Source organism: Vulpes vulpes, chromosome 3, assembly GCF_048418805.1.
Source record: "Vulpes vulpes isolate BD-2025 chromosome 3, VulVul3, whole genome shotgun sequence".
NCBI lineage: Eukaryota > Metazoa > Chordata > Mammalia > Carnivora > Canidae > Vulpes > Vulpes vulpes.
Window position 1 is genome coordinate 60,353,947 of NC_132782.1, and position 27,903 is coordinate 60,381,849.

A 27,903-nucleotide genomic window follows, 5' to 3' on the forward strand; every position below is an offset into this window, starting at 1 on the left:
AATATGGAGGCTGGCATGATTTGGGCTTTTCAGTAATTGATTTGGACATATTTTGATGGTACTGAATAACAGGGGAATATTTATGTGTAAATTGCTCTTATGCTTTTATTATTCTAGACTGAGACTTGAGAAACATGCCCGCATTGAAGCAAGAAAGAAAAGTTTAGAGAAAAAGAAAGAAAAATTTCTTCAGGAAAAGTTTCCACATCTTTCTGAAGCCCAGAAGTCTAGTCAAGTCTAAGATGTCTGAGTTCAAGTTGCCATTTTGTTTTCCTTGGATAACAGTCTATATACAAAAGTAAATATGTATTAATTTATAAAGAAATTGTGTTTTTAGTCAAATGACTATCAACTATTTTAATTGTTAATATAGCATGCTAACTCTGGGAGTGGTCATACTTCTGCCAAGATTTTTAAAAAATCAGGTATAAAGTTCAAATACCCACTTTATAAATTCTGGCATCTAAGCAGTCTTAATACCACCTGTACCTTAGAGTGGGAAAGTGATGTCAACTGGTTGCAGCAAAGGCAGAGATTCCGGTAACATTTTTACTATTTGGCTAATAGCATATAAAGGGGGTGTGGATATTTCTGTTAAGAAACAGGGAGTACTTTCACTCAAAATCATGATAAATATATTTAGTCCGTAAAGTAGTGAAGTCACAACAAAAATCCAAAAAAGTATTTCTGGAATGGCTAATAATTTTTATTTAATTTTGCAAGCCTAAGATAAAAAGCATAGGCAGTAAGTTTTACTAGTCAATAAAACCCAATTCTACCAATGACTGGTAATTAACATACTAAACAGAGTTGGAAAGCTTTTACTGAAAGCAAAATATTTAGAGAAAATAGACATTTATACAAAATTATAAAATGCTTGTAATAAGAATAAGTGCATTTCAAGGAAAGCACAAACTTATCTTAATTTATAGAGCCAGTTAAAGCCTTAAAAATTTTAAGTGGAAATTGAAATATGCAAAAATGTATAAACATTCTACAAAAGATGGTCATTCTTTTCCTGAGTATACTAAAGCTATGAAACTTAAGGTGACACAGGAAGGAAGAGCTTTGGGAACTCTCTTCAAGGGCATTTCCTTTCTACGCATTGTTTCCCTCCTTCTTCATATTCTTGTTTGGAAATCCACATCTGCTGAAAGGTACCCTGTAAAATGGGAAGAAAAGTTATATATTGTGCCTTTTTATTAGAAAATACTTTTTAAATACCTTCACAACTCCTAATCTTTAAAGAACCCTTAAGCCCTTCCCCCCAAAATAAGTCTTCCATTACTCCTCTATTTCTGCCCTCCTCCAGAACACCACAGACACAATTTGGAAAGAATATTAAGTCTTCCTATTCCTATTCAAACTGTCACGAGGCTTTAGAGACAGGAAGATGGGGGGGTTTAGCTATTTTGGCTCGCTGCCAACCTATGACAACAATAGAAACTGTTGTTGGAAGGCATGATCCCAGTACCGAATTGAAGAGCTGTCCTAGCACTTGACTAATGGCAGCATTTAGATCCCAAAAGTGCTCATCCATCAGGACTAAGTTTTGCAAGTACACACACAGTAGTATATAGGCGCTATAGAAGGTGGAAAGGAGGAAAATGACCCAACGAGGAAGGAGCCTCAGCTACATTATTAATAAAACATAAAGTAGGACAAATCCATTCCCTAAGATGGACTCTATTCAAGTGGATTCATGCATGGTAGCCTGTTTTGATCTAAAAAAGATCTATTAAAAAGATTGGAAATAGAACAAATATATAAGTAGACAGCTACAAACATTTATTAGCTTAAAAATGTTCAGTGTAAGTATAAGTACTTCATGACATTTACTCTGGCTGCTGTGAGGTGAAGGGAAAATCCTCCAAGTCTAGGGTGCAGGTAAGTACAAGAACTTTATCTCCTGATTTAAGGCAGGCACCATCTAAACATGCAAAATCCAGCATCATGACTTCACCATTTGCCCCCAAAGCCAACTCCTGACTTCCTCCACCTCACCAAGAGGCCAGGGAACAGCCTGGACCTGAGAAGGAATGATTGAATTTGTGCTACAGAGAGGTCCTGACCAGTGTCAATGGGAGTATGACATTGCCTTACTCCCAGTGTCAATGGGAGTATGAGAAGAGGCAGGAGTAAGTTGAATTCCCACTTTTCTTAGAGAAGGGAAATTGAAACTGGGCTGACAAATAGCCACTGATTAGGCACGGAAGCATTTTGTTAAATCAGAACATGTAGAACTGCTATTAAGTCCTCTCCTCGGGATCCCTGGGTAGTGCAGCGGTTTAGCGCCTGCCTTTGGCCCAGGGCGCGATCCTGGAGACCCGGGATCGAATCCCACGTCGGGCTCCCGGTGCATGGAGCCTGCTTCTCCCTCTGCCTATGTCTCTGCCTCTCTCTCTCTGTGTGACTATCATAAATAAATAAAAATTAAAAAAAAAAAAGTCCTCTCCTCATTTGATAGTTGTAAAATACAAAGATGATGGATGCCCTGGAATTATTTTTAATCTTTTACTATACTCACTGGTACACTTAGGTTAAATGATTCAATAGACTGTTTTTCAAAGTAGTTTAGCTACTAACCAAAGATGCTAGAATCGAGCCACCAATCCATGAACTAAACCTCCGTTCTACCGTTGTGTTATTTGCAATCAATTTCAACCGCATACTCTAAAATAGAGAGAGAAGTATTAGTACAATCAAATTAAGAATGGGTGACTTCAACTCAGAAAATTTAGTTTTTATGACTGCCTAGTAACTGTTTCAAATAATGGTAATACATGATTATTTTGTAACAGCTAGGCTAATAGTACACATGGCTGAATTACTATATAAAGTACTTTCATAAAAATACTTTGTGGCCTTAAAGTATAATATTTGACAATAAATTATATAAACCTTAGGAAACTACAATTAAAAAGTATGACATTCACAGTTTATATCCCAGAATAGCAAAGACCTACTGAACACTTACCTATAAATCAGGTACTGTGTTAAGTGCTTCATACACCATTTCATTTCTTCCAACATCAAATCTAATTATCATCCCAACCTGCCACCTTTCCTGTTGTCCTCCTCAACTTGATCGCTACTACTTTTTTTGGCCTTCATGCTGTCCTAATCCGTCCTATCTTGGGTCACTCCACCCTCCTCCACTTCCAAATCAAAATACAGACATCTAATTTCAGGTTAAGTTTTTGATTCATACTGATTTCCTCCAAAATTAGTGTTTATAGTTTGAAGTCACACTTTCTTGATAAACATGGTTTTATGGCTTAGTCCTATCCTTGTCTCCCTGCATCAAGAGATTTTTCCCTCTACCTAGGAGTTTGTTTCTGGGGATAGTTCTCAAATTGTTGACATTTCCCTGTTTTTTAATACAAACACAGTTTGGGTCTTACACCGTGGAAAACTGTGTATTTTTTGGGCGTGGAATATGGAAGGGAGGAGGTACTAGGTGCAGGAGGAATGAATATGGATTTTTATAGGTGAGGAACTGGTTGATATCTGTTGCAATGAGATTTTTTTTGTTACTGCACTGATCTTTAATTGCCTCCTAAATGACAAGGATAATTAACTGCTCTTGACCAGATCTTGGACAGCCCAGGTTGACAGTCATTACTCTGGGACTTCCTACCAAACCTAGTAATTAGTACTATATAATTAAGGTCTTTTCCAGATCAGACCATATACTCCAAGAATGTAGTAATCAGGTGTCAATCATGTACCTATATTAGTATTTAAATAACAATTATAAATATGCCGTATGTAAAATGTTCCTTTATATGAGAAACAAAAAGACTACCGAATATACAAATTCTATGGATAACATTAGGGCCCATGTAACCCCTAATACGTTTCGTTTACTATAACTACTAGTCCAGAGTAACATATAAAAAACTACTTGATAGAAGTTTTAAAATCTAAAGATTATGACTACTACTCTGTTATCAGTATGTACCAGACCTTCTCCTCAAACCACATTCTTTTAATCCTTTTAAAATCCTTTTAGAAGTTGTCACAGTGTACCCAGTGATCTTTTTTAAGACAAACACAGGAGCTCTGCAGTCCTGCCAAATTTCATCCCAAAAGCTCACTATTAATAAGCAACAAGACCTGGTACCTATCTTTGTGGGTGGAATTATATCCCCAAAAGAGATATGCTGAAGTTCTCATCCCTGGTACTTGTGAATGTTACCTAATTTAGAAATAGGTTCTTTGCAAATATAATTAGGATACAAATTAAGGTAAGGTCATAGTGGAACAGAGTGGGCCCTTAATCCATTGGATGGGAGTTATAATGAAAAGAACAGACCCATGAGAGAGGACTGCCTTATGACAATGGAGACAGATGGAAGTGTTGGAGCTCCAATCCAATAACTACCAAAGGATTCCTGGCAGACAGATGCTAAGGAGAAGAATTCTCATCTGTATGTTTCAGAGAGAGACTTCTGGCTTTCAGAACAGAGAGAACAAATTCCTGTTGTTTTACGCCACCCAGTTTAGTCTGTGATACTTTGTTATGGCAGCCCTAGGAAATTAATACACCATCTATCTTTCCAGCCATATCACCCTTCCCACTTCTGCACAGACTATAAGCGAACTACGCTGAAATACTGGAATATGCCATCTTCCCTTCTGGGTTTGCACAGGATATTCCCTCCACGTAGATAGCCTTTCATAAATTACCAACCAGTTGAACTATTCATTCATACAGCTTCTTCATGAGGGAGTTAAGTGCTTGATCTACAGTGTTCCTTGAAGTGGTTCATGACATACTAACACCACTTAGTATGTTAAACTTTATGCACGTCCATTCATCCTAGCAGACTGAGCCCTTTGTGGGCAGGGACTATATTTTATATCCCTAGTGCCTAGCAGACTAAAGGTACTTAAATACGGAATCAATGAATAAAAGATCCAAATAGTACAAAAGTCATCTATGAAAAGATGTCATCTATGCAAATTTAATCCACAAGGGCTATTTATTTAGGTAATACTATGTTAGGCACACACAAAGTATCAATCTACTACTGAAAAACAAACCTTAATCTATAAGATTCTACCAGTGATGACACATACGACTGAAGAATACCACTAAAGAACAAACAAAACTTACTGGGGGAGTTTTCTGAGAGAGCTCTCTATTCAACCTGTCAGTAAAACTCTGTATTAGCGTGTTTCCTCCTGCCACTATAACACTGCCATAGAGACCCTAGGATAAAAAACAAAAATATATTAGTTCCAAATGTTTCCAACAGTTTTAAATACAACTACAACTAATACTATATCCTCCTCTACAATTTTCCCTTTTTTAATTTTCTTACATCTATACAGATCTAGTAGCTTGATCCAGTGGTTCCCAATACTTGCTGCACATTCAACTCATTTAGGGAATTTATAGAACGTCAATGCCTGGGGGCAATTAAATAAAAATCCAGGGGTGGAGCCAGGCAAAGCTTTGGTTAGTTTTAAACTCCAATGATTCTGGGGCGCCTGAGTGGCCCAGTTGGTTGAGCATTCAATGCAGTTTTAGCTCCCATCATGATCATAGGGCTCATGGGATGAAGCCCTGCCTTGGGGCTCTGTGCTCAGCAGGGAGTCTGCTTAAAGATTCTCTCTGCCTCTGCCTCCACTTGCCTGTGTGCTCTCTCCTCTCTTTAAAATCAATAAATAAATCTTAAAAAAAAAAAAAAAAAAAACAACCCTCCAGATGATTTAATGTGGATTAAGGCTTAAGAACCACGAATTTAAAGCAATTATTCTAAAACTAAAACCCAATCATAATTTTTTGGCAGATAGCTGCCAATATTTAGTAGAGGTATGTTTTATACCTTCACCTTGGAATGCTCATCTAGAAGTATTCAAAATTAGACAGTGAAGATTATTTAATGATTACGACAGTGCATAATCTGATAAGATCCCTGACCAAAATGATTGTTACCTTTCTCTTTTGCAGGGGTATACATCAGCACGACATAGGGAACTTTTTCAAAATCCACCCCAAAAAACTAAGTCCCTACTTACAAGCAGTCCCTACTTACAACCTCTAATTTGCATGTATGTATCGTATCAGAAAGCTAAATGTCAGCCTGCTTTTTAAAGTTTTTTTTTAAATTCTGTTAGTTAATATACATGTCAACCTGTATGCTTTCTAATGGCTAAGTTCGTATTTTAAAAATTTATTCCAAATATCTAAATCCTCGAACTTTTATAAGAGAAAATGGAATATAGAAGCATGTCCTCTGCAATCAGTATTTGTTAATTAAGGGAGAAATCTCGCTAAAAACAAAAGTCACCAATAATATTTATTTTGGTTTGTTACATTTTAGGAAATCTCTAGAAGAGCACTATCCAAAAAAAACTTTCTGTGATGACAGAAACGTTCCCTATCTGCACTGTCATACAGTGGCTAGTGCAGCTGAAGAACAGAATTTTAAATTTTTACTTATTTTAAGTTGTCACATGTGGCTGGTAGTTTCCACATTGGACACCATAGCTCTAGATTTCTGCATTTTTCCTTTTCTAGTACTTCATGATTTTACATACTCTAAAACAGATTTCAAAGTCAAGGGTCAAAGTTGCCAACTTAATTAAATATTGATCTGGGAGCACTCTCTTACCCTAAAAAATACCTTTATACCCATACCCTAAGCAGGAGGCTGACACTTACTGGTCTGATATCAATATCGCACATTCCAACACTTGTAGTGACAACGTGACTGACTCCCAGCATTGTATTTCCTGATAACCCCTACAACGAAATAAAAATGAGTAGTCAACAGAAGAACTTCAAACAACATACCCAAGAATATCTAGGCAGTCTTATTTAGGTTTTATAATTACACAAGATCTTCACATATACAGGACAAGCCATGCAAAATATGAATCAAGCTTTCATACCTTTACATTGGAAGGGTCAAATAATCCTTCAGGAATCTTTAACCGCTCTGCTCCAAAGTCACAGTTGTATCCATTAGGGAATTCATAATGAACAGTTGGCATCTGTGCAGCTACTCTGAAAACATAGTAAACATTAAACAAAAGACAGAATCCTACTCGAAATTATAAACTAAGAAATTACCAACTTATAAGAAAGCAGAATATCTTTTGTTATTCAATATTTCTTAACATAATTTTTTACCTTTAGACCAGTTAAGCGTATTCTGCAATTCTTTAACTAAATAAATCATATTTCTCTCCTCATTTATGAAGTATTCAGTGTTGAGAAGATTAGTATGAAGGTTTTAATGAACTATTATAAATCTTATAGATAAGAAAACATACTGTTCATCATAAGTTGAATCTGATACTTGAAGTACTGAAGCTTGAAAATCCTGGATAACACACTATGGATTAAAAAAAAAAAGTTTTTAAGAAACAAGGTTATGGAGATTTGTCTTTGCGATCTATACTTTTATAATATTATATTTGAAATACTTAATGAAACTGGACCATGTTCCTGGATGGCAAAGTCCTTTCATGGGTATAAATCTATCCAGCAAGGACTCAGAGTATCAAGAAACCCAATTCTAAACATCTGCATTAGAAACTAAATTATATGACATTTAAATTAACAGTAATTATGGAACAATAATGAGATAAAAAAAAATCAGGAACCCTCATACCTGTCCTGCATAACAAAACTGGTTTCAGAACACTGTTCTTTCCTTAAAGATAAGCCTAGACTTAGATGCAAGATTATCTGAATATGTAATGTATACATATACACATATACGGCATCTTATGTAATTTTTAATGACTGCACAGAGTATAAAACAATTAAAAATTTTGCTACGAAATATATACAACCTCTGGGCTGCTAATGAAAAATCTCATTTAATATCTAGACAAACTGTTAATCATCTTCACAATTTTTCCTTCTACTAAACATCCACAAAAAATCTTTATCTTTAGGTGCAAAAAAATATCAGACAGGATATACCTCTGACAAATTATGACTTTCATAGCCTTTTACTGTTAGAAATGAATGTACATTGTGGTGTGAGAGGTTTTACTAACCTCTCCTCCTCTAAGTTATATGTTCGGAGATGGATTTTTGGTAAAGAGAATCTTACTGGCTCCTTACTATGACACATTTTTTTTAATACGACATTTTTTAATGACACATTTTTTTTAATATGGCTGACTGATGTTAAAAAGAACATAACTGAGCCATACTAGCAGGTCTCTACAGACTAAAACTATTATCTTAGACAAAAAAATGAACAGAATAACATAATGTTTGCTTTTACTCCAAAATCAAAGTTCTTTCCAGGTCTTATCATAGTAATGTAAATGAATGCAGTAGTTTGTTGAGACAACTTGTTTGACAAATACAAAAAATAGCCCTTCCTCTAAAAATAAGCGATTATTTTTTATTGTAAAATATCATTAAAACTATAAAGCGGGCAGCCCGGGTGGCTCGGCAGTTTAGCGCCACCTTCAGCCCAGGGCCTGATCCTGGAGATCCGGGATCAAGTCCCATGTCAGTCTCCCTGCATGGAGCCTGCTTCTCCCTCTGCCTGTGTCTCTGCCTCTCTCTCTGTGTGTGTGTCTCTCATGAATAAATAAATAAAATCTTAAAAAAAAAATATATATATATATATATATACACACACACATACACACACACACACACGCTCAGGGTGCTAGGTGGGCTCAGTTGGTTAAGCATCTGCCTTCAGTTCATGATCTTGGGGTCCTGGAATGGATCCCCAACATTCAGTGGGGAGTCTGCTTTTCCCTCTCCCTCTGCCCTTCCCCCCGCTCATGCTCACACTCTCTCTCTCAAATAAAAATAATAATAAACTGCTCACATTCTATTAAAAAACTTACAGCCTATAATAGTTTTATGAAGAGAGTAAGGCTACTTACATTACACATGTAATTGTGCCAAGACCTTGTAACCTGTGGCAACTTCTCTTTTCTTTTCCAATTCGCTGGAGATCCTTCACGAACAGCTTCCTGAGTACCAAGAGCATGTGCTAGGTTAGGAGGGTTCACAACATAGGGGTGGAGAGTTGGAGATAAATTCCAAAATGAAAATCCAAGCATCACTTACTTTTGATGCAATCATATATGGAGGAATCAGTTCTATATTCATTTCTTGGAAGAGTTCTCTGCATTGCATAGTAATAAAGTCTCCAGCAAGAGGGGATTTTACAATGCCTATGAAAACAGATTAAACAAGGCTAGGACAGCATTAAACCTAAGCTTCTTGGGACATACTCTTCTGGGTATTTATATATGAATAATTTTTTCAAGTAGAAATAACCGAACTATCCCTCTAAGCATGAATGAAGCCATTTATCAGTTTTAAATATACATTATATTTTTTAAAAACTCTTAACAAAGAGATCTTATTTGGAAACTGGTATGACTTGATAGTCCAATTCACTGCTGTATTTTCTATGTCTTCATGGCAGCTAACATCATCTCAGTGTACCCTAGTTAAATCCATTTACCTTGCTGAAGGACATAACCATCATGAACTGGAATTGCAGTGGTATGAGTGGCTCCACTGTCCAAAATTAGCCCAGTAGAACGACCATTAGCAAATCTAGTTTAAAGCATTAAGGAAAAGAAAGTATCAAGGCTCCTAAAATAATGTTTATTATAAAGGGAAAGTTTTATTAAAGCATTCTTAAACATGTGTATTATGGCTTAAGATGTGTTAAAGTTAATCCAGGGATGAAAACTGGTGTCAAATAACTCTGGGTTAAAGACAAATGAGAATAGGCAGAACTTCCATAATGATGATGAGAGGAAGTCAGGGAAACCTTTATCCCAGAGAGAGACATCTATTAAACTGGTCAAACTTAGTACAATCTTTCAAAGTCTCTGGAGACAGATGAAAGGACTTATAACAAATTAAGAAGCATTTAACAAAATCTACAGAAACTCAGTACGAACAGTGGTAGGCTATGGCATTTGAGCTACAAACTAAAACCATTCTCCACAGAGGATTTAAAATATATATATATTTCAGCAGTGTAGCAGCTGAGTGGCAGTTCCCACAAATCAATAGGAAAGCTATTCCAGGTGGATTCAATGGCCAGCAAATATATCGGCAGATCCCAGCTTTCCACAGCTCTGTGCTGCAGAAGGCCTGTGTCATGAACCTCATAAACCAGTACTCAGGAATAGGGCCATTCACATGGTCATCAAATATTTACTGAGCATCTATTATGTGCCTAGTGATAAGTTTGGTACTGAGGGAAGGTATCAATCTGGCACTGGCATTCCCAAGCACAGAAGGCACAAAAAGGTGACCCGAAGCAGGCTCTACCCTGAAGGGTATCCTGTTTAGTAAAAATCAGTAATGCTGCGAAAAGAACAGCTCAGGGTGTCCTAGGGGTATAAAGGAGAGACCACTTACCAACGCTGGGGAAATCCAAATGTAAGGTAGGGAGGAAAAGACAGGGAAGATAGGAACATGTAGGAAGGCCAGCAGGCAAGAGGGTACAGTGAGGCCAAGGAAGTGCAAAGTAGTTCAGGAGAGCCTGCAAGAATGTACATGATTTTGGCTTAAAGCAGCCTGGCAATTAACAAAGATTATTAGAGGGGCAGTGGGAATGGACAAGGTGAGAGGATGGGTTGCAATAATCCTGGAAATAGCTTACACCTAAAGCAGTGGCAGTGGAGAAATAAATGGATTTTGGAGGTAGTGGGGAGGAAAAAAAAATAGGTCTTGATAACTGACTAAACTTGAAGGGTTAAAGAGAAAGATTTCTGGTCTGTGCAACTGAAAGCTAGACGATTTTTGGAGAAGGAATAAATTTGAGAGGAGAGAAGATTAATTCAGTTCTGGACATAATGAGTTTAAAGTGGTTCAACAGAGAACTAATACAAAAAGTTCTAGTAGGGCACCTAGATGTGGGCCTGGAGCTCACAAGAAAGATCTGGGATACAGAACAGTACAGATTTGGAATCTGTTAGTGTATGACTGGTGTCTGAAGCCAAGGAAATTAATAATTTAAACCAGAAAGAGCATGTCAGGAGAGATGAAAGGCTAACGGCAGAAAACCAAGCAATGGGTAAGAAATGATCAGAATCAATAAGAATCAATGGCCAGAAAGACAGGTTGGTGATTTATCTTTGCTAATACTGGTACTCTACTGACCTTTGGTCAATTATACATATAAATGTTAAATTGAGGCTCTATTAGTACAAAAGGACAGATGCAGTAATACCAGACTAAAAAGTAGCATAAAGATATATGGACCCTCCTAAAAATAACAATCAAAATCTGAACAAATTATCTTAAATAACCACTTTAAGACTAGAAAGCTTTCAAAAGCAGCCAAAATTTAGTCTCCTAGAACTGCAGCTGGAAGGGGTAAGAAGCTGAAGTTTATAGCTTCCGTGCCTGCAGGTGCTCCCCAGCTCCATGGCTACGGCTTGGGAAAGCAGTGGTGAAGAATTGCACCTTCACCACCTTGAGTGAACAGAGGAAGTTCAGGGCTGGAAGAAAAGCTGGACAGGTAAGGTTGAAACCCTACAAGCCAGGGAACAACAGAAAGGGTAAAACCCAAATCTGAGAATAAAATATACCCACATCTCTGACTGACTACTAAACTATTCAGGGCCAGGACTTTGGGGGCCCAACAAAAACAGAACACAGACTAATCCACTCTTCAAATCAGAGCAGCACCTGTGAGTTCTGTGATTTTGTCACATTTTTAGCTAAATGCATTCTCCAACAGTATGCAGCTTGGTTCACAGAAAGCCCTCCTTACTAGCTTGAGATGTCAAGAGGACAAAGCGTGAAGTGGACAGATATAATAATCCAGCGGTCAATTAAGTCAGATAAAACAATGCTACCCTTCTCACTAATATTTTTGTTCCTGGAAAGCATATCTTTCATAAAAATGTTATTTATGCTAACCTTAATGGATCTTTTTTGGTCATTTTTAAGTGAATAATTAAAAGCTAAAACAATTCTTAGTTGGGGTGCCTGGGTGGCTCAAGCAGTTGAGCATCCAACTCCTGGTTCTTTTGCTCAGGTCATGATCTGAGGGTCATGAGATGGAGCCCCACATTGGGCTCTGCGCTCAGTGGGGTATCTGCTTCTCTCCTCCTCCTCCTGCCTCTCCCCCACCTCACGCACTGGCTCGCTCTTTCATATAAATAAAGTCTTAGTTTTAATTTCTCACAGTAATACTGGCAGATAAAACCCACATAAACAAAATCTTTTTGCAGTCCTCAGTAATTCTTTTAAGTATAAAGGAGTCCTGAAGCCATACATGTTTGAGAGGTCAAAACAATTTTTAGAATAATACTCATATGTTATTTGCCTTTTCCACTGTCATTTTCTCATGAGTGTATAGGTGACTTTTCCAAAGACCATGTTATATGTGATACAGAACAGACTGAATGCAAAGGACAGATATGAGAATCCAACATCTGCTATTAAGCCTGACATTAAAGAGATCTGAACAAATATAACGTAATTCCACTCTTTTCATAATTTTTTTTGGTTTTAGAAAAGTTAATTTTCATTAAAACATTTTATATTAACCTACAATGACTTATTATTTACTTAAACTAATAAATCTAATTTTTTGGTTTCTATTTTAATTTCCAATATGGTAAACACTGACAGATATAATCCACGAAAGCTCTGGTTATAAAAGGTTCAAAATCTGTTGGGCTAGAAAAACATAGTAAAAGGACATCAGTCAGCCAAATCCAGAAATGTAGGAAATTCTACAGGACAATCTACTTCCTTAACGAACAAATTACAAAAGAAAAAAAGGGTCTGGGGGAATAGAATCTACAGATGAAAAGAGACATGCTGAACAAATATAATGTCGGGCCCAGACTCAAATATACTAAACAGTTTTTTTTTAAAGGTTGTGATTACTGTTTTTGTCTTTAGACACATGGTCAAATATTTTAGGGATCCATGCTAAAGTTCCTATGGATAAAACTGTATCATCCTTGGGATTTACTTCAAAATCACAGTAAGAGGGGGACTGGGTGAGGTTGTAACTACTACAAGTTAGCTATGTGTTGAAAATTATTAAACTGTGTGATGTGCAGATGGAGATTCAATATAATACTCTTGTGTTTAAAATTTTCCATAGAAAAAGGTTAAAAAATAGAACAATGCCCAATTCTGTTTATACACTCTTTATAAGGAAGTAGCCAAATAGACCTATATTCAAATTTAGTAAAGCCACTTTGAAATTGTGAACTTGAACCAGTTTGCTTACTTTGACTTGAGAGGGTTATTAATGAGTATTAATGAGATAATACACACAGTGCCATCCTCTACTCAAAAACGTGCAATGGTTCTCTAGAGTCTAAAGTTCAATTTTTTTAAAAAACGATTTTATTTATTTATTTATTTGAGAGAGAGAGAGAGAGAGAGCACAAGAGGGGCAGTGGGGAAGGGAGAAGCAGGCTGCCCGCTGAGCAGGGAGCCCAAAGCAGGCCCAATCCCAGGACTCCAAGATCATGACCTGAGCTGAAGACAGACACTCAATGGACTAGGCCACCTAAGTGTCCCTAAAGTTCAAATTTTTAAAACCTAACATGTAAGGTCTCTATAGTTTGACCCAAACCTATTTCCTTCTGAAGTCTAACAGAAATCTTCAAAGGAAAGAAATCTTCACAGGAAAGAACACTTACACTTTCTACCTCCATACTTTTGCTAAATTCATCTTCAAAACAGCACTACAGACAATATTAGATTACAGTCCCCACAGTGACTCTCACATATATGTAAAATTTACTTAAATAATATAGCAATTGAGGAAGGTATACAACATAAATGAGTAAAAAGTGAAGCTAGGTTTTAAGTACTTAATTCAAAATCAGTTTGTAAGCATTTCAACTTGAACTCTAAATACAGGGCTCCTTTCCCCACCTCATACAAATCAAATCTATTCTCTTCATAAAGATTCGTCAGGCAACTATTCTCCTCTGGGGAACTTCCACAATTCCACAAAAAAAATTCTAATTAATCATGTACTTCTTCATAACTTTTGCCAGTTATTTTGAAGTGCTTATATTTAAATCTATTATTTACCTTTAAACAAGAATATTACATTACATAGTCTTTGAGATAAGAACATAACATTTCCTTGTCTGTCCCTTAACATGCCTACAATTAATTTTTTTTAATTGGTGATTTAATCTTAAGTGAATTTATATATAATTTCCACTTTTCTATGGTAATGGGAGAAGAGAAAGGAAATGGCAATCTTTGAATTTGCTTAAACACTATCTTCTGGGATCCCTGGGTGGCGCAGCGGTTTGGCGCCTGCCTTTGGCCCAGGGCGCGATCCTGGAGATCCGGGATCGAATCCCACGTCGGGCTCCCGGTGCATGGAGCCTGCTTCTCCCTCTGCCTGTGTCTCTCTGCCTCTCTCTCTCTCTCTGTGACTATCATAAATAAATAAAAATTAAAAAAAAACAAAAAACAAAAAACACTATCTTCTATTCCCCTACTAAGAAACAAAAAATTTCAAAACCTTATCAACAAGCAGGATTTGAGCATTTCTTTATTTCCCTCTAATAACTTCTGGCATATTTTTTCCAATAAGAAATACTGAAAGATAAAAAAGGAGAGAGAGAAAAACCCCAAATTTCTGAACAAGCAAGAACTGGCTCATGTCTTCCTGCTGGGGGCATTCTCTTTAATGGTACCATATTTACTTTGAAAGAAAAGCTGAGTATTACTCTTTCAAGGATACGCTGTCAAAACTGCAGTTTTGCAAAGGAAGAATGCAGGGATGTTGTAGTGTTCAAACATTAACTCTGTCAGTTTCTCTCTCTTTGCTCTAGTATTCCACTTGAAAAGGGGGAAAAAGAAATGCAAGTTATTTACTGTTTAAAAACTAAAATGTTGATTTATTTCAAGATTCAATATAGCACCACATTAGCAAAGATTTAAACATTAAAAACAAAATAGAATACCACATAAAATAATCTTCATAAGAATATATATTTTATTTTTTTTCCTTTTTCTTTTTTCCTTTTTTTTATAAGAATATATGTGTATTTATTTCTATTTATCTGTAAATAAATTCAGTAAATATAAATGAAAATTTATTTAATAAAAAGAATTATCTGTTGCTATGAATTCTATAAGTTACAGACTTCAAAGTACAAGAAAATCACGATTCTTATAAACTATTATTAAATCTTAAGAATTAATCTGGTAATTTTAAACCACCAAATTCTCCTACTTAGAGTTGGTACACATAAAGAAAACTATAGGTTAAAAACAATAACAAAATATTGATAATTTATAATCGTTAAGATAATATCGTTAATTTATGATCGTTATGGGCTGATGGGCTCTTTGGACTCTACTAAATTTATTTCACAAGAGACCTGGGTCTAGTAATTTCCAGCCCTAGTTCCATATTTGACTTCTCTCCTGGAAAATAGAATATAAAAGCAGATACACCTTGCCCCTGGGGCATATGGGACAATTCATAAACCCAAATGGGAAGTGGCCCAAGGAATTCAAGTGTTAAATAAATCCCTGGAAAAAATAAATAATCAAATTCCATTTAGGGTGCTTTGTTATTGTTCTTTGAATATTTTAACTACTGAAATAATAAAAATTGTAATAGGATATAAAAATTAATCCTCCTTTCCCTAATTTTCAAAATTCAAAATATGAACTTCTATGCCTCTTTAAAGAAAAAAGAACACAATCTTTGAATGAATTTAAAAAACAACTACAAAACTCAGAAAAGAAAGCCTGTCTTACCGGTGCTTCTGACATGAGAACAGGATGCAGGCTGGCTTCTGATTTGACATGCATTTTGTAGGTATGATCCAAAATAGCCTGGAAACTATCCCAGTCTTCAACTACAATATAAGATTAATACCTTGAAAACAATGCTTAGTTGAAGATGAACACAGAATCTTTTAAGAGATGGTTTCTATAGTTAAGCATTAACATAGAATCTACTTATTTTATAGATTTACTTCATAATACAGTACTTTATATAGACATCATCTTTGTTGTCTATAAACACAGAGCCTCTTTTTGGTTCCTCCAGCCCCAACAGTATCACAACTCCTAGACCTGTCCCAAATATAATTACTGTATCTAATAGACCTAAAATGCCAAATAAATATTATTCAATAAGTACTTACTAGAAGCACAGTATGCAATTTGAATGGTAAGAAAAAATACAAAAGAATGGTATGATCTAGACTGGATATCAAAAAGCTTACAATCTACTTGAAAAAAGATTAAAAAACCTAAAAAAAAAACCTTCAGGGAATAGTTCAATTTGGCTTCCACCTAAACATTCCATCGAAAATGCTTGCATAAGTCACTAATGACCTGCTGACAGACAAATCCAGGGGAAACTTCACATTTGTAGTATCCCTGCCTCCTTCAACATCATCTGACACTACTGAACCCTGAAGAGTTTACAAACTTGCACAGTCCAAAGAAAAAATGTCATTACCTGTACAACATACTCCCACAGGCATATGAGGATTTTGTTTGGTCGGTCAATGAACTGTTAGTCACTCTAACACTTCCTTTCTTGTGTAAATCTCAATGTCACAGCTGAGAACAATGAAAATGAATCACTTCTATGCTCCAAGAACTTTTTCTTCGCTTAGCCTTCTCCTGAATATTATTTATCCTCCTACATCCCTAACTGTTCCTTCTCATTCTCCTTCATGGGCACCCTTTCTTCTCTTTGGATAAATACAGAACAAGGCTCTCACAAGGGATGCTATCCTCCACCTGTGTCTCATCTTCCACATGCTTTCTGGCTAATACAACTCCATGTCTTAAAATTCTTCTCGCCCACTTACTACAACAGCACCTATATTCAAATACTTTGCACACAGCCTTGCAAGGCTGACCCTTAGCTGGCATCTGAGAACTCTGATTGATAACTACACTACACTGATGAAACTTCCCCTAAATGATGAGAGTAGTTCACTGCACCTCAACTGTTTGTACAATGTGGTTTATGATGAACACCTTTCCCTCTGAGAACCCTAGGTTTTAGTACATGCAAGGCACGGGGTACCCACAAGATCACCCCCAGTAAAAATCGTCTCTAATGAACTACTCTGGTAGACAACACACGTTACATCTCATTGCTGGAGGAATTAAGTACATTCTGCTTGACTCCACTGTGAAAAGACTGAGAAGTCTGCACTGCTTTCCTCTGGACTTCACTCCATGCCCTTTCTTTCCTGTTAATTTTGCTTTGTATCCCTACAGTAGAATAAATCTTAGCCATGAGTACAACTATATTCGGAGTCCTGTGAGTCCTTCTAGTGAATAACTGAACGTAAGAGTGATCTCCGGTATTACATTTGCCTTTTAAGACCATAAAACCTCCTCCTTCCCATTCTATCCTACCTCAATGCATGGTACCCAATCATCCCAATCAAAAATCTAGGAAAATTTTCATCTCTTTGATAGCCCTCAAAGCCAACTCAGGATCTCCATCAGTAATAAAATGTGAACCCTCTTCATTTCTCATCTGGATTCTCACCTAACTAATCCTAGTATCTTCCTCTAATCTAGCCTATATAACACTGTTAGAATCCTCCCTCTAGTTGGAAAATATGAATATTTCATATCTGTTTAAATTCCTTTGGGGTATCCTTTCATTTGCCAGCTTAATACACCCCTGGTGTGGTGGTTTACAAGTCCTATCATGATTGCTCTCTGCCCACCTTTACTGCAACTGGTCCTAATACACCCACTGTTACAAGCATCCTTAACTGATGACCTTTCTAAACATGTAAGCTTCTTCTGCAGCTCCACCTATTTACATATGCTGGTTGCTCTGCTTTACTCAACCTTGACATTCAGACTAATCCTCTTTTATTGGTCAAGATCCAGTACAAAAGCTACCTGCTTTATGAAAACCATCACTGACTTCCAATGACGGAGTTAAATACCTCTCCTCTCTAATCTCACTGCTTATCAAACACAGCTGTAACACTTAACCTACATATTTGTATATTTTTATCTATCTCCCCTATGAGTTTCTTAAGGAAGAGGAACAAGTTGATGCATTTTGTATTCTCGTGCCTGGAACAGAGAGTTTGTGTAATAAAAACAACAAAATATCCAATATTCAAATTATAGGAAGTTTTGTGTCTGGGGCACCTGGGTGGTTCAGTTGGTTAAGTGCCTGCCTTCAGCTTAGGTCATGATCCCAGGGTCCTGGGATCCCAGGGTCCTGGGATGGAACCCCGTATGGGACTCGCTGCTCAGCAGGGAGCCTGCTTCTCCCTCTGCCTCTCCCCATCCCCTGCTCTTCTGTGCTTAAGCTCACACTCTCTCAAATAAATAAATAAAATCTTTTTAAAAAATTAAAAACAAAAATTCAATTAAAAAAAAGAGGTTTTGTGTCTAAAATGTAGCACGCATACTCTATAAATCAAATCCATAGAAACAAATATTGTACCCATTCCATTTTTTAGTGGTGAAATGGCCTCCGTGTTCTCCCTAGGAACGCGCAGGGCATTAGTATCTATGTAATAGGTGGGGCCGCCCTGTTTGCCTTTATCACCGTCTATTTCCATCAGTGTGCTTCCATCATCTCTTTCTACCACCATACCAATAGCTGTGGGGAAATCCACCTGGAAAAGTCAAAAACATAAGAATACAAGTTTTACTTGCTTTTACCAAGTAGTCGTTTTTTTCCAACTAAAGTCTTTTACCATAATTGAGTCAGAATTTCTACATGAATTTAATCCTGCATAAATGTCCCTTTCATATCTAATGAACTAACACTATACTTACCTTGGGACAGTCTTCACCAGCATAACCAGCTCTCACAGTATAGGATCCAATATCAAAAACAAGAGCTCCAACTTCATCTGAAAAGATGAAAGGATAATTAACATTAACACAGGTATCATTAAAATTAAGAGTTGTTAATGTGCTTAAAATAAGAGAGTGAAACCTCTATTACAAATTAAAATAAGTATTACATTCATATCATTACTGGCTTGAACCTAGTTTTAAATACACCTTAAAAAATAAAGATTCATTTAATTAAAATATAACAAGTAATACATTGTATATCAGCAGAGGTTCAATCAAGAATGAGATGGTACACTAAAATTGGGTAATCTGCAAGAGTTTACTTATTAAAGGGACTATTTATAAAGATACAGGAGGCACAATACAGGAAAACCAAAAGGGACAGTATGGTACGCTAGCACTAATAATAGAGATTTGTTACCACCCTTAGAACGGAAGAAACATGGAGAAAGAACTGTTACTATTTGGGGGGCTACCTGACAGGAGCTGTGACTTCAGTTGAGGGATGCAGTGACCCATGGCTAACCCTGAGGGGAAGAAATCATACTAATAAATATGCCAACCTCAACCTCCCTCTTCCCCCTCTTCATTGGCTCAGGTGATCTTACAATTTCTCAACCAACTGGGCTACTAATGAATGCGAAAAAGATCCTCTATTAATATTTCTACCAGGACAAGAGGCATGAAGCAGGATATGGTTACCCTACCACTAGCCAAACCAGAGGTTAAGAGACCCACTGAAGCAGTCTATAATGGTCATCCTTATGGGCACAAAGAGGGTGGAAATGGGTGGAAAGTAGATCTGCAGGGGGAAGTGTAGTGTAGTACACTTAGGTGCCATTTTTTCATATGTTATGGGAAGTTATATCCCATGCAATTAGAGAAGAAACTTAGCAAAACTCTTTTTCCAAGAAAAAGAGGAACTCTGGATAACAGTTTTTTGTTGTTGTTGTTGTTTTTGCTTGTTTTTTTGGATAACAGTTTAAGATATAATTATGCAGACCAAGTAAAAAAATCATTAAAATGAAGTTATCAAAGTTCACACATTTCAAAGATTTTTAGTAGAGTTTAATGCTGAAGAAGAAAGCTGGTAATTTTTTTTTTCACATTCAAATTCAGAGAAAAGACTCTAATTATACTTTTAAAAGACTTTACCCAAAACAGCATGCCTCCAAAAACAAAACACTTGGGTTTCCCAGGCACTGACCAGGCACTGATTTTTCACATAATTTTTTTTCAATCATTAAAAAAATAAAGAACTATAATTTACCTCCATTAAAAGGGAAAAATCCATCTGATAAGACCAAGTTTTGTCAAAGATATAGGGAATGAAGAGCTCCTGCACATTTGCTTATAAAAGCTTTAAACTGATACAACCACAATGCACAATTTAGTCATATGCACTAAAGTTGAAAATGAGCATATCCAGAAATTACACTTTTATCTTCTCTAGAGAAACTCACACATATCACAAGGAGACACATTTAAGAATGTTTACTAGCTATGTGACCTTGAGTGATTTCTAACCTCTCTGCCTCGGTTTCCCCATATGTAAATGTGCATAATAGTTCCTATCTCATAGGATGCTCTAATAATTAAATGTGTTCAATGCTATAATACATGTCAGCACTTAGAACAGTACCTGCACATAACCACGATAAGTGGGAGCCGCTATTACATTATCACCACATTGCTTGTCAAAGTAAAAGATAGAAATAATCTAATGGTCTCCTCAGGAGGGAAACAGAGCAACTATAATTTGTTCATACCATGAAATACTATAGAGCAGCTAAAATGAATGGTCTAGATCTACATATATTAATATGGATAAATCTCAAAAAAAGGATTAGTTTGAAAAGCTATTAAATATATATGTGTGTGTTACTATGTATACAAATATGAATACATATGTTATACTATATATATTTATATAGTTACTATGTACATTTATATGAATATGTTATGAAACTGTTTAATTCATTATGAATACACACACACTTAGTAAAAGCACAGAGGTCTGGGGTTGTTGCATACAACTTCAGTTCTGTGGTTACCTCTGAACTGGAGAGAAGGAAACTCTGTATCAATAATATTCTATTTATCTCAAATATGGTAAAATATTACATCACATATAAACTTACATATATTTTACTTTTAGCATGTTAGAAGTATTAAAAATTAAATTTTAAAATAAAGAAAAATAAAAAAATAAAAATCAATGATTATATAGATATTTGTAGTTAAGAGATGGTGTCTTTACAGAATAATGATCTCATTTTTATTCAAATAAAATGAGCTACCCATTTTTATTTCTAGTTTGAAAGGAAGTTTCTGCATTTATTATATTTCCCAAAGTAATTATCCATTCTTTATACAATCCTCTGATCCCAATTATTTTATCTGAAAGCAGGAGTCCTTAAAAGCAGAACACTGCATTTGTTGTCACCATAGTATGTACATTCAAGTACAAATAGTAAAGTTACCAATGAGTATGAATTAATAAACTTTAACACTAACAAACCAGAATACTGGCTAAAGAAACATCTTAACTAAATAAATGGATTGCTTTGCCTGATCAACCAAAATTTTCAATTCCTATTCCCAAGGTTCGATCTTTTGTCCTACACCACAGCTCTTAGCCTTTCCTGTATCACAGACCTCCTTCACAAAGCTCTGGGCTGAACTGTTCCCCTAAAACCCATATGCGGAAGTCTTAACCCCTAGTACCTTAAAACATGACTGTATTTAGAGATAAGGTCTTAATTTAAAGAAGTGATTAAATTAAAATGAGATCATTAGGATGGGCCCTAAGCCAAATTTTTATGACTGGTGTCCTTGCATGAAGAGGACATTTGGACACAGATACATACAAAGGAAAGACCATGTGAAGACACAGGGAGAAGACAGCCTTTATAAAGCAAGGAGAAAGATCTCAAAAAAACAAAAACAAAACAAAACAAAAAAACAAAAAAACCCTACCAACACTTTGATATCAGATTCTTGACTCCAGAATGGAGAAAATTAATTTCTGTTATTTAAGCCATATAGTCTCTGGTGCTTTGTTACGACAGCCCTAGCAAATGAATAAAGACACATTAGGAAATTTATGACTCCCTTCTTGTAAGGTTTTAAAAGAGATTATAAAATAAACTAATTAATTATAACAAAATATAGTTCTACCTGTGGATTACTTGGAGAAGCTAGGGACCCCATATTTGGAACTCCTCCCTTAATTTATCCTTTCATAGGTAATCTGTTCCACCCCTACAGCCTTGACTTCTACCAAAATATTAATAATTCCAATCTCAAATCTCTCAAGCTCTCAACATCATCTTGGATCCAATATCTTAAACTGTTTTTAAAATATCATAAATAAGATATTTTATTTATTCTCATTAAATGTCTGAATTCTTTCTTGGACTGGCAGCTCATATACATCAACTTGGTCAACCTGAGCACTGATCTCATCCTCAGTAGCTTTTCCAGAATTACTACCTTCACCATGAAACTCCATGAGCTTTCCCAATTCAAACTTGGGCTTCTTCAGCATTTTTACTTTTTTAACAAAGACATCGACTTGTCTGTCTCTTCTGATGGTATCTAGAAATGGTCAATTTATTGACCACTTCTTTCAAGTCATTAGTCTGTACCTCTCAAGTCATAATTTCTATCATCTTTTTAAAAAGATTTTATTTACTTATTTGTGAGAGATACAGAGAGAGAGAGAGGCAAGAGACACAGGCAGAAGGAGAAGCAGACTCCCTGTAGGGAGTCCGATGTGTAACTGGATCCCAGGACCCCGGGATCATGACCCGAGCCAAAGGCAGATGCTCACTGAGGCACCCAGGTCCACCCCACCCCCAATCATCTTTTTCTGTATTCGGTGGAACTGTTGGTGCTGAAGTCTTCTGAATCAAATTTTTGCATTTTTTTTTGGTAAAACCAACACAAAATAAGTGAAGCAAATAACCATCAGCAATCTTGACCTCAACATGAGCTTCAATCATGTCTGCCACTTTTTGACCAGGGAACACATTTTGTCACAGGTAAGATCCATGTCATGGAAATCAGTCAGGTAGTTTTTGCCCTGAATCTTCTCAGTAATTAGCTTAAATTTTCTAAATGCAATTTCATCAGGTGCACTTAGATGGCAGAGTCAGGCATTAGACTGTTGAACTCAGGTCATGATGGGAGTCCCCCAGCCCCCTCCTTCACCCTGTGCTGGGCACACAGAGTCTGCTTAAGACTCTCTGCCCCACTCTATTCCCCCACACCCCCACGCATGCCTGCAATCGTGCGCTCTCTCTCTCTCTCTCCCTCTCTCAAATAAATATATAAATAAATAAATCTTTAAAAAAATAAAAAGTAAAAATAAATTCAACCTCATCATTCTGCAGATTGCCAAGGCTCACTTCAAAATAATGATCCTTAGGCCATCAGATGTGATTTTGGCTCCACTGAATTCTCATGACTAGTGTTTTTCCAATATTTCTTATACTGATGATACGTAGTACTTTCACATCAGACCAATTTTTCTTAGAAAAATAGATCAACTGCTTTCTTCTTGGCTCCTTTCCTGCCACATTTCATAAGGTACTTGTTCTTCACCAACCACCATGGTGCTACTCAGAGAGCCAAAAGACCTATCTCAAACTTCTTAGTGTACAACATCAATTCCTCATGATGTCCCACTGGTACCTCAAATCCAACATATCTGAAGCACTGTCTTTTTTACCCCATCCTAACTAACCTAATCTCAGTAGTGATATCCCAATTAGCGGCCTAATCAGTGGAGGCAAAAAACTAAGAATTGTGCATGTCTTCATATTTCCACTAAATAGTCCTCAGTTACCTTCCTCTTTACAACCACTACCACTGTCTTGAGTCAAGCTCTTAAAAAAAAAAAAAAAAAGATTTATTTGAGAAAGCAAGAATGCCAATGTACCAGTGGGGGAGGGGCAGAGGGAGAGAATCTCAAGCAGACTCTCCGCTAAGCACAAAGTCCAAGGCAGGGCTCCATAAAACAACCACAAGATCATGACCTGAGCAGAAACCAAGAGTCTAATGCTCAACCAACTAACCCACCACCTTGAATCAAGATCTTAAAAAAGGAATTATTATAATTATTATGCTTTCCATCTCTTCACCTTCTCCCTTCCCTTTCAAACTGCTATACTGTGATCTTTCAAAATAGTAACTCTGAACATATGGGAACATAAATGCCTCAATGAAAAGAAAGCACCAATCAGTGGTTTCCCATCATCTACAAAATAAAATTCAAATCACTTCACCAAGTTGATATTCGAGGCCTAGCAAAATCTGGCAACTGTTTGGTTTCTCACCTCACACACTAGCATTACCAGATAATGTTGTCTCTCAACTATGCATATACTGTCCTTCTCCCCTCTACTTCCATCATCCCCATAACCTCTCTTGTAAAATCCTCTGGTTCCCCTACACTGAGTTATTAACTTTCTCGTCTGTTCTACCTTTGTACCTTCTATATATTGTCATTACTGAACACACTTCATTGAATTAGTTACCCTTTCTCATCAAGTTACCCAATTCTCATATTATACCAATGATAAGATGCACCATTATTTCATGCATTACTAAGAAATAAAAGCATGCTGCCAATTAAACTCTGCCACAACATCAAGAAATATTCCATGTCAATTAGATTAGAATTACATTATTTTAATTATGTAAAATAGAAAAACCTCCCCCCAAAAAGGAGAAATATTCCAACTTCAGCTCTTTAAATATGGAGGGGAAATGTATGACTAAAACTAAATACAATATAGTGTCTATGTGACTGACTCACCTACCTGTAAAACTGAGCTTCTCGGAGGCAGAGGCTATACCTTTCTGGCACATAGCGAGCATTAAAAAACATTTTATGAAATGAAAAATTCAACAAATCAACTATGTTTCTGTCCTAATTAGATGGCAAACTATTTTCTCTCTCTCTCTCTCTTTTTTGCAAACTAGACATAGAATTTTAATCTGACTGAGACTCTTGATTCTTGGAATTTTGCATCTGCTTATTTTCCTTTTTCAAAGGATGAGAAATGGGTTTATTTCCTGTACCTGGTTTTGTTAAAAATTAAGTACCAATGAACCCAAAATAGGAGAATGGCAAAGGGAGATAGAAAGCTTAAACCATAACCACAGAGGTACGGATATATAAAAACCAGGATACAGTTTCCAATAGATAAAAATTCTCAAGAGTTGGATCCCTTTGCTACTTAAAACACCGTTTTCACTTTTCTGAGGATGTTGATGTTTTTCCTATGGTTTCCAAGTTTAGAGGTGTGGTAATTTCTCTGGGAAAACATGAAGCAATGGTGGCAATTTTCTAACCAGGTCTTAAAACATTCCAATGTGATACTGAAGGTAAATGACTTTGGGAGAAAGTGGGAAGGTCGTTTTATTTTTTTGTTTGGACAAAGGTGCTTATGGGGATGATGGTTCTGAGAAATTTTTAAGGTTAGAGATTTGGGAGTAACGGGTGCAGGAATGATGAAACACAATTTATCAAAGTTGGTCTATTTATTTTTATAATGCAAGGTTGAAATAAAGGAGAACCATGGAAACATGGTCATAGGAGCAATGAGAAGGCCTGGAAACCAGTTAGAAAGTACAAAAATATTTCTATAATGAATTATGCATTATACTCAAAGCTAAAGATCAATGTCAGATCTAGTCAGAAATCTTTATTAGAATAAGATAGCCATAAACTTTAAAATTTAAACTGCAAAGGTCTTTTAAATAAGCAAGTTAAAAATAAAACTTACTAATTAATTACACAAAACCTAGGTGGGAGGTTTGGTTTCTTTTCACCATACACCCTTTGGAAAATGTGACCCACTATAAATACTGGCCATACAGGGGTAACTCAAACACAAAATCATACACTTATTTTTGTGAGCTTTAAATACCTTATATGTGAAATAGGCTTTAAGACATATTCCTCTCCATAAGCAAATGAGACACAGCATGTTTATTCTGAATACCTAAACCATACATGAATACGCTGTCGCTATATAACTGAAAAATAACTTGTGGAGAAACAACCAAAAAACTTTTTAGTTTTAAGATGGGAAAGGGTTTTATTGACATGCCTTTTTCTTCATCCCAGAGATTCTTGTTCACCCTTATTAGGAAGTTATGTAACTCTGGGCCAGTTACTCAAACTTTTCCATACCTTATTTTCTTATTCCATAATATGGAGTTAGTACCATTTCCTATGGCTGCTGCAGATTGAGTTAATACACATATTAGTGCAACACATGAAAAGTCTCTGGAACAGTTCTTAGTACAAAGTACGCATTCAATAAATGTTTGCTACTGGCATTATAAGTATCCACTTCTATCTCAGTCATAGTCAACAATGCCTTCTAAGGAAATAATCATGGACAGCTTCTAGGTACTTGGATCAGTGAACCTAAAGGTCAAAATAGAGTCAGCCTCCATGAGACACAAAGATCCACTTTTTGGGTCAAGATTGCATCTTCAGATGGAAAGGAGGTAAATCATGAAGATTCACTAGGCTTTCTCCAAAGTAAAAATGGGCAACTACTGCCTCTCACATTTGAGGAATCAAAACCCAGAATATACACAGAGAAGAATGGGAGGAGGGGTCAGCATATTGCCCCAAAGAAACTCCTGTTACATTCCAAAAATCAAGAACTTTGAGAACCTCATTTCTATCCCTTACCTGTAAAATGCCAACTTCTTCAGAAACACTAACCTTACTAGACACGACAACAAAAGCAACACTTTAGATCTGTCTCCTCCTCTTCCAAACTCATCAAACACAGCACAGACCAGAATCAGATACACCAGTGCCTCCTACCTACGTAGCAAGAATGAAAGCTCTGATTCAGTATGCTTAGAGGGGGCTCGAGGTTGTGCATTTCTAAAAAGTTCGCAGGTGATGCTGACGCTGCTCATCCCTGGACCACACTTTCTGCAGCAAGTGCACCATTAGCTCTCAGCTCACCGAACCTTCAAGCCCACCCCCACTGGGTGGGGATTATCATTCCCAAAATGCGGGGCCCCGAAGTTGGGAAAAGCTAAGTGAACTTATTTAGCCAAGGCCAACGCGCTCAATAAATAGGCTGCAAGTACAAGCAGCCAGGTCTGTGTAACTCCCAGGCCCGTGCGGACCCTTCCAGCCCACCACAGCCCCCCCCCCCCCCCATGAGGTCTTTAAGCCACAGGTGTCCCCACGAGTCACCTGGAGAACCCAGTCGGCCAACGGGCAGCTGTGAGGCAGCTGGGCGTCCCGAGTGGCCCGCACCCCCGCCGCTCGCCTGGCCCTCGCGGACGCTGCGGAAACCCTCGGTCCACGCCTGCCGATGCCGGGACCTCCCGAGTTTAAACCGGCGCGCGCCCCGACGGAGCCGGGTTACCGAGACTCCCGGCAGGACGCGAGCCCGCAGCCGGCCGCTCCCGCCGGGGCTCTGCCCGCCCAGCCCGCGGCCGCCGTGCACCCCGAGAACCGCGCTCCCCGGGCGCCGGGACTGGGAGGGACCCGGGAGCGGCCGCGGCGCCGGGCGGGCTGCGGGCGGCGGGCGGCGGGCGGCGGGCGGCGGGGGCGGGCAGAGCGCGGGGCGGGGACGGGGCGGGGAGGCCGGGGTCCCAGCGGGGGAGGCCGGAAGGGGCCGCCGGGGAGGGGAGGCTCGGGGGCGGCGGTCACAGACCCCGCACGCTGAAAAGGCGCGCTCTCCCGTCCGGCCGCACTCACTCACCTCCCCCGTACACCCCGCCGCTCATGGCTGCTGTCCGCGCGACTCCTACGCTACAGGCTACCGGGCGAAGCGACTGCGACGGCCGCGAGCGCGGGTCCCGAGAAGCACTAGCCCCCTACCCCGAACTTCCACCGCCACCCCCCTCGGGCAACAAAGCAGCGTCCACACACCGCGGAGCTCAGCCACACTTGCTGTCTGCTCCTACCAGCCAATCATGGGAGGGCCGGGGACGCCTTAGCCAATCAGAAGGAGGCTGCGCTGCATCCCCGCCGCGGCACGGCCAGCTCAGCCAATCGACGGCAGCCATGGAGGCGGGGAAAGCGGAGAGCGACGGAAGGAGGGAAGGAGTTGGGTTGCGGA

The 27,903-nt window shown here is 37.8% G+C and overlaps 2 protein-coding genes across 9 annotated transcripts in view; one reads left to right on the top strand and one right to left on the bottom strand.

Moving 5' to 3' along the window:
• The window catches only part of MRPL47 (mitochondrial ribosomal protein L47), a 28,750-nt gene extending 26,303 nt beyond the window's left edge, over positions 1 to 2,447 (top strand). For all 6 annotated transcript variants that reach the window (XM_026007205.2, XM_072752623.1, XM_026007206.2 and 3 more), the window contains one exon: positions 118 to 2,447. In XM_026007205.2, the coding sequence (XP_025862990.1) occupies positions 118 to 241 (124 nt within the window). In that variant the 3' untranslated portion in view covers positions 242 to 2,447. The remainder of the gene's footprint in view (positions 1 to 117) is intronic.
• ACTL6A (actin like 6A) lies at positions 685 to 27,764 on the bottom strand. 3 transcript variants are annotated; one of them, XM_072752621.1, is made up of 15 exons: positions 27,544 to 27,740; positions 18,764 to 18,840; positions 18,426 to 18,600; positions 16,449 to 16,552; positions 15,737 to 15,837; positions 14,709 to 14,806; positions 9,471 to 9,565; positions 9,068 to 9,174; positions 8,881 to 8,970; positions 7,291 to 7,352; positions 6,907 to 7,021; positions 6,677 to 6,757; positions 5,123 to 5,218; positions 2,587 to 2,673; positions 685 to 1,162 (listed from the first exon to the last, which is right to left on the bottom strand). In XM_072752621.1, exons 4-15 carry the CDS (start codon positions 16,471 to 16,473, stop codon positions 1,082 to 1,084), a joined length of 1,038 nt encoding a protein of 345 aa, XP_072608722.1. In that variant the 5' UTR covers positions 16,474 to 16,552; positions 18,426 to 18,600; positions 18,764 to 18,840; positions 27,544 to 27,740; the 3' UTR covers positions 685 to 1,081. The 3 variants fall into 3 exon arrangements, with proteins under 3 accessions (XP_072608722.1, XP_025862988.1, XP_072608721.1); XM_026007203.2 differs by lacking the exon at positions 16,449 to 16,552 and having other exon boundaries at positions 27,544 to 27,764; XM_072752620.1 differs by lacking the exons at positions 16,449 to 16,552; positions 27,544 to 27,740 and adding an exon at positions 27,030 to 27,351.
• Between the last annotated feature and the right edge of the window lie 139 nt (positions 27,765 to 27,903).

What these genes read in the sequence shown, in the direction of transcription:
- ACTL6A (XM_026007203.2), bottom strand. Translation starts at nt 27,568, where the DNA reads ATGAGCGGCGGGGTGTACGGGGGAG. An exon ending in ACCACTAAAAAATGGAATGG is followed by an intron (nt 15,838 to 18,425) that starts GTACAATATTTG and finishes CTTATATTGTAG; the next exon opens with TTGAAGACTGGGATAGTTTC. An exon ending in GGCACAATTACATGTGTAAT is followed by an intron (nt 7,353 to 8,880) that starts GTAAGTAGCCTT and finishes TTTAATCCATAG; the next exon opens with TGTGTTATCCAGGATTTTCA.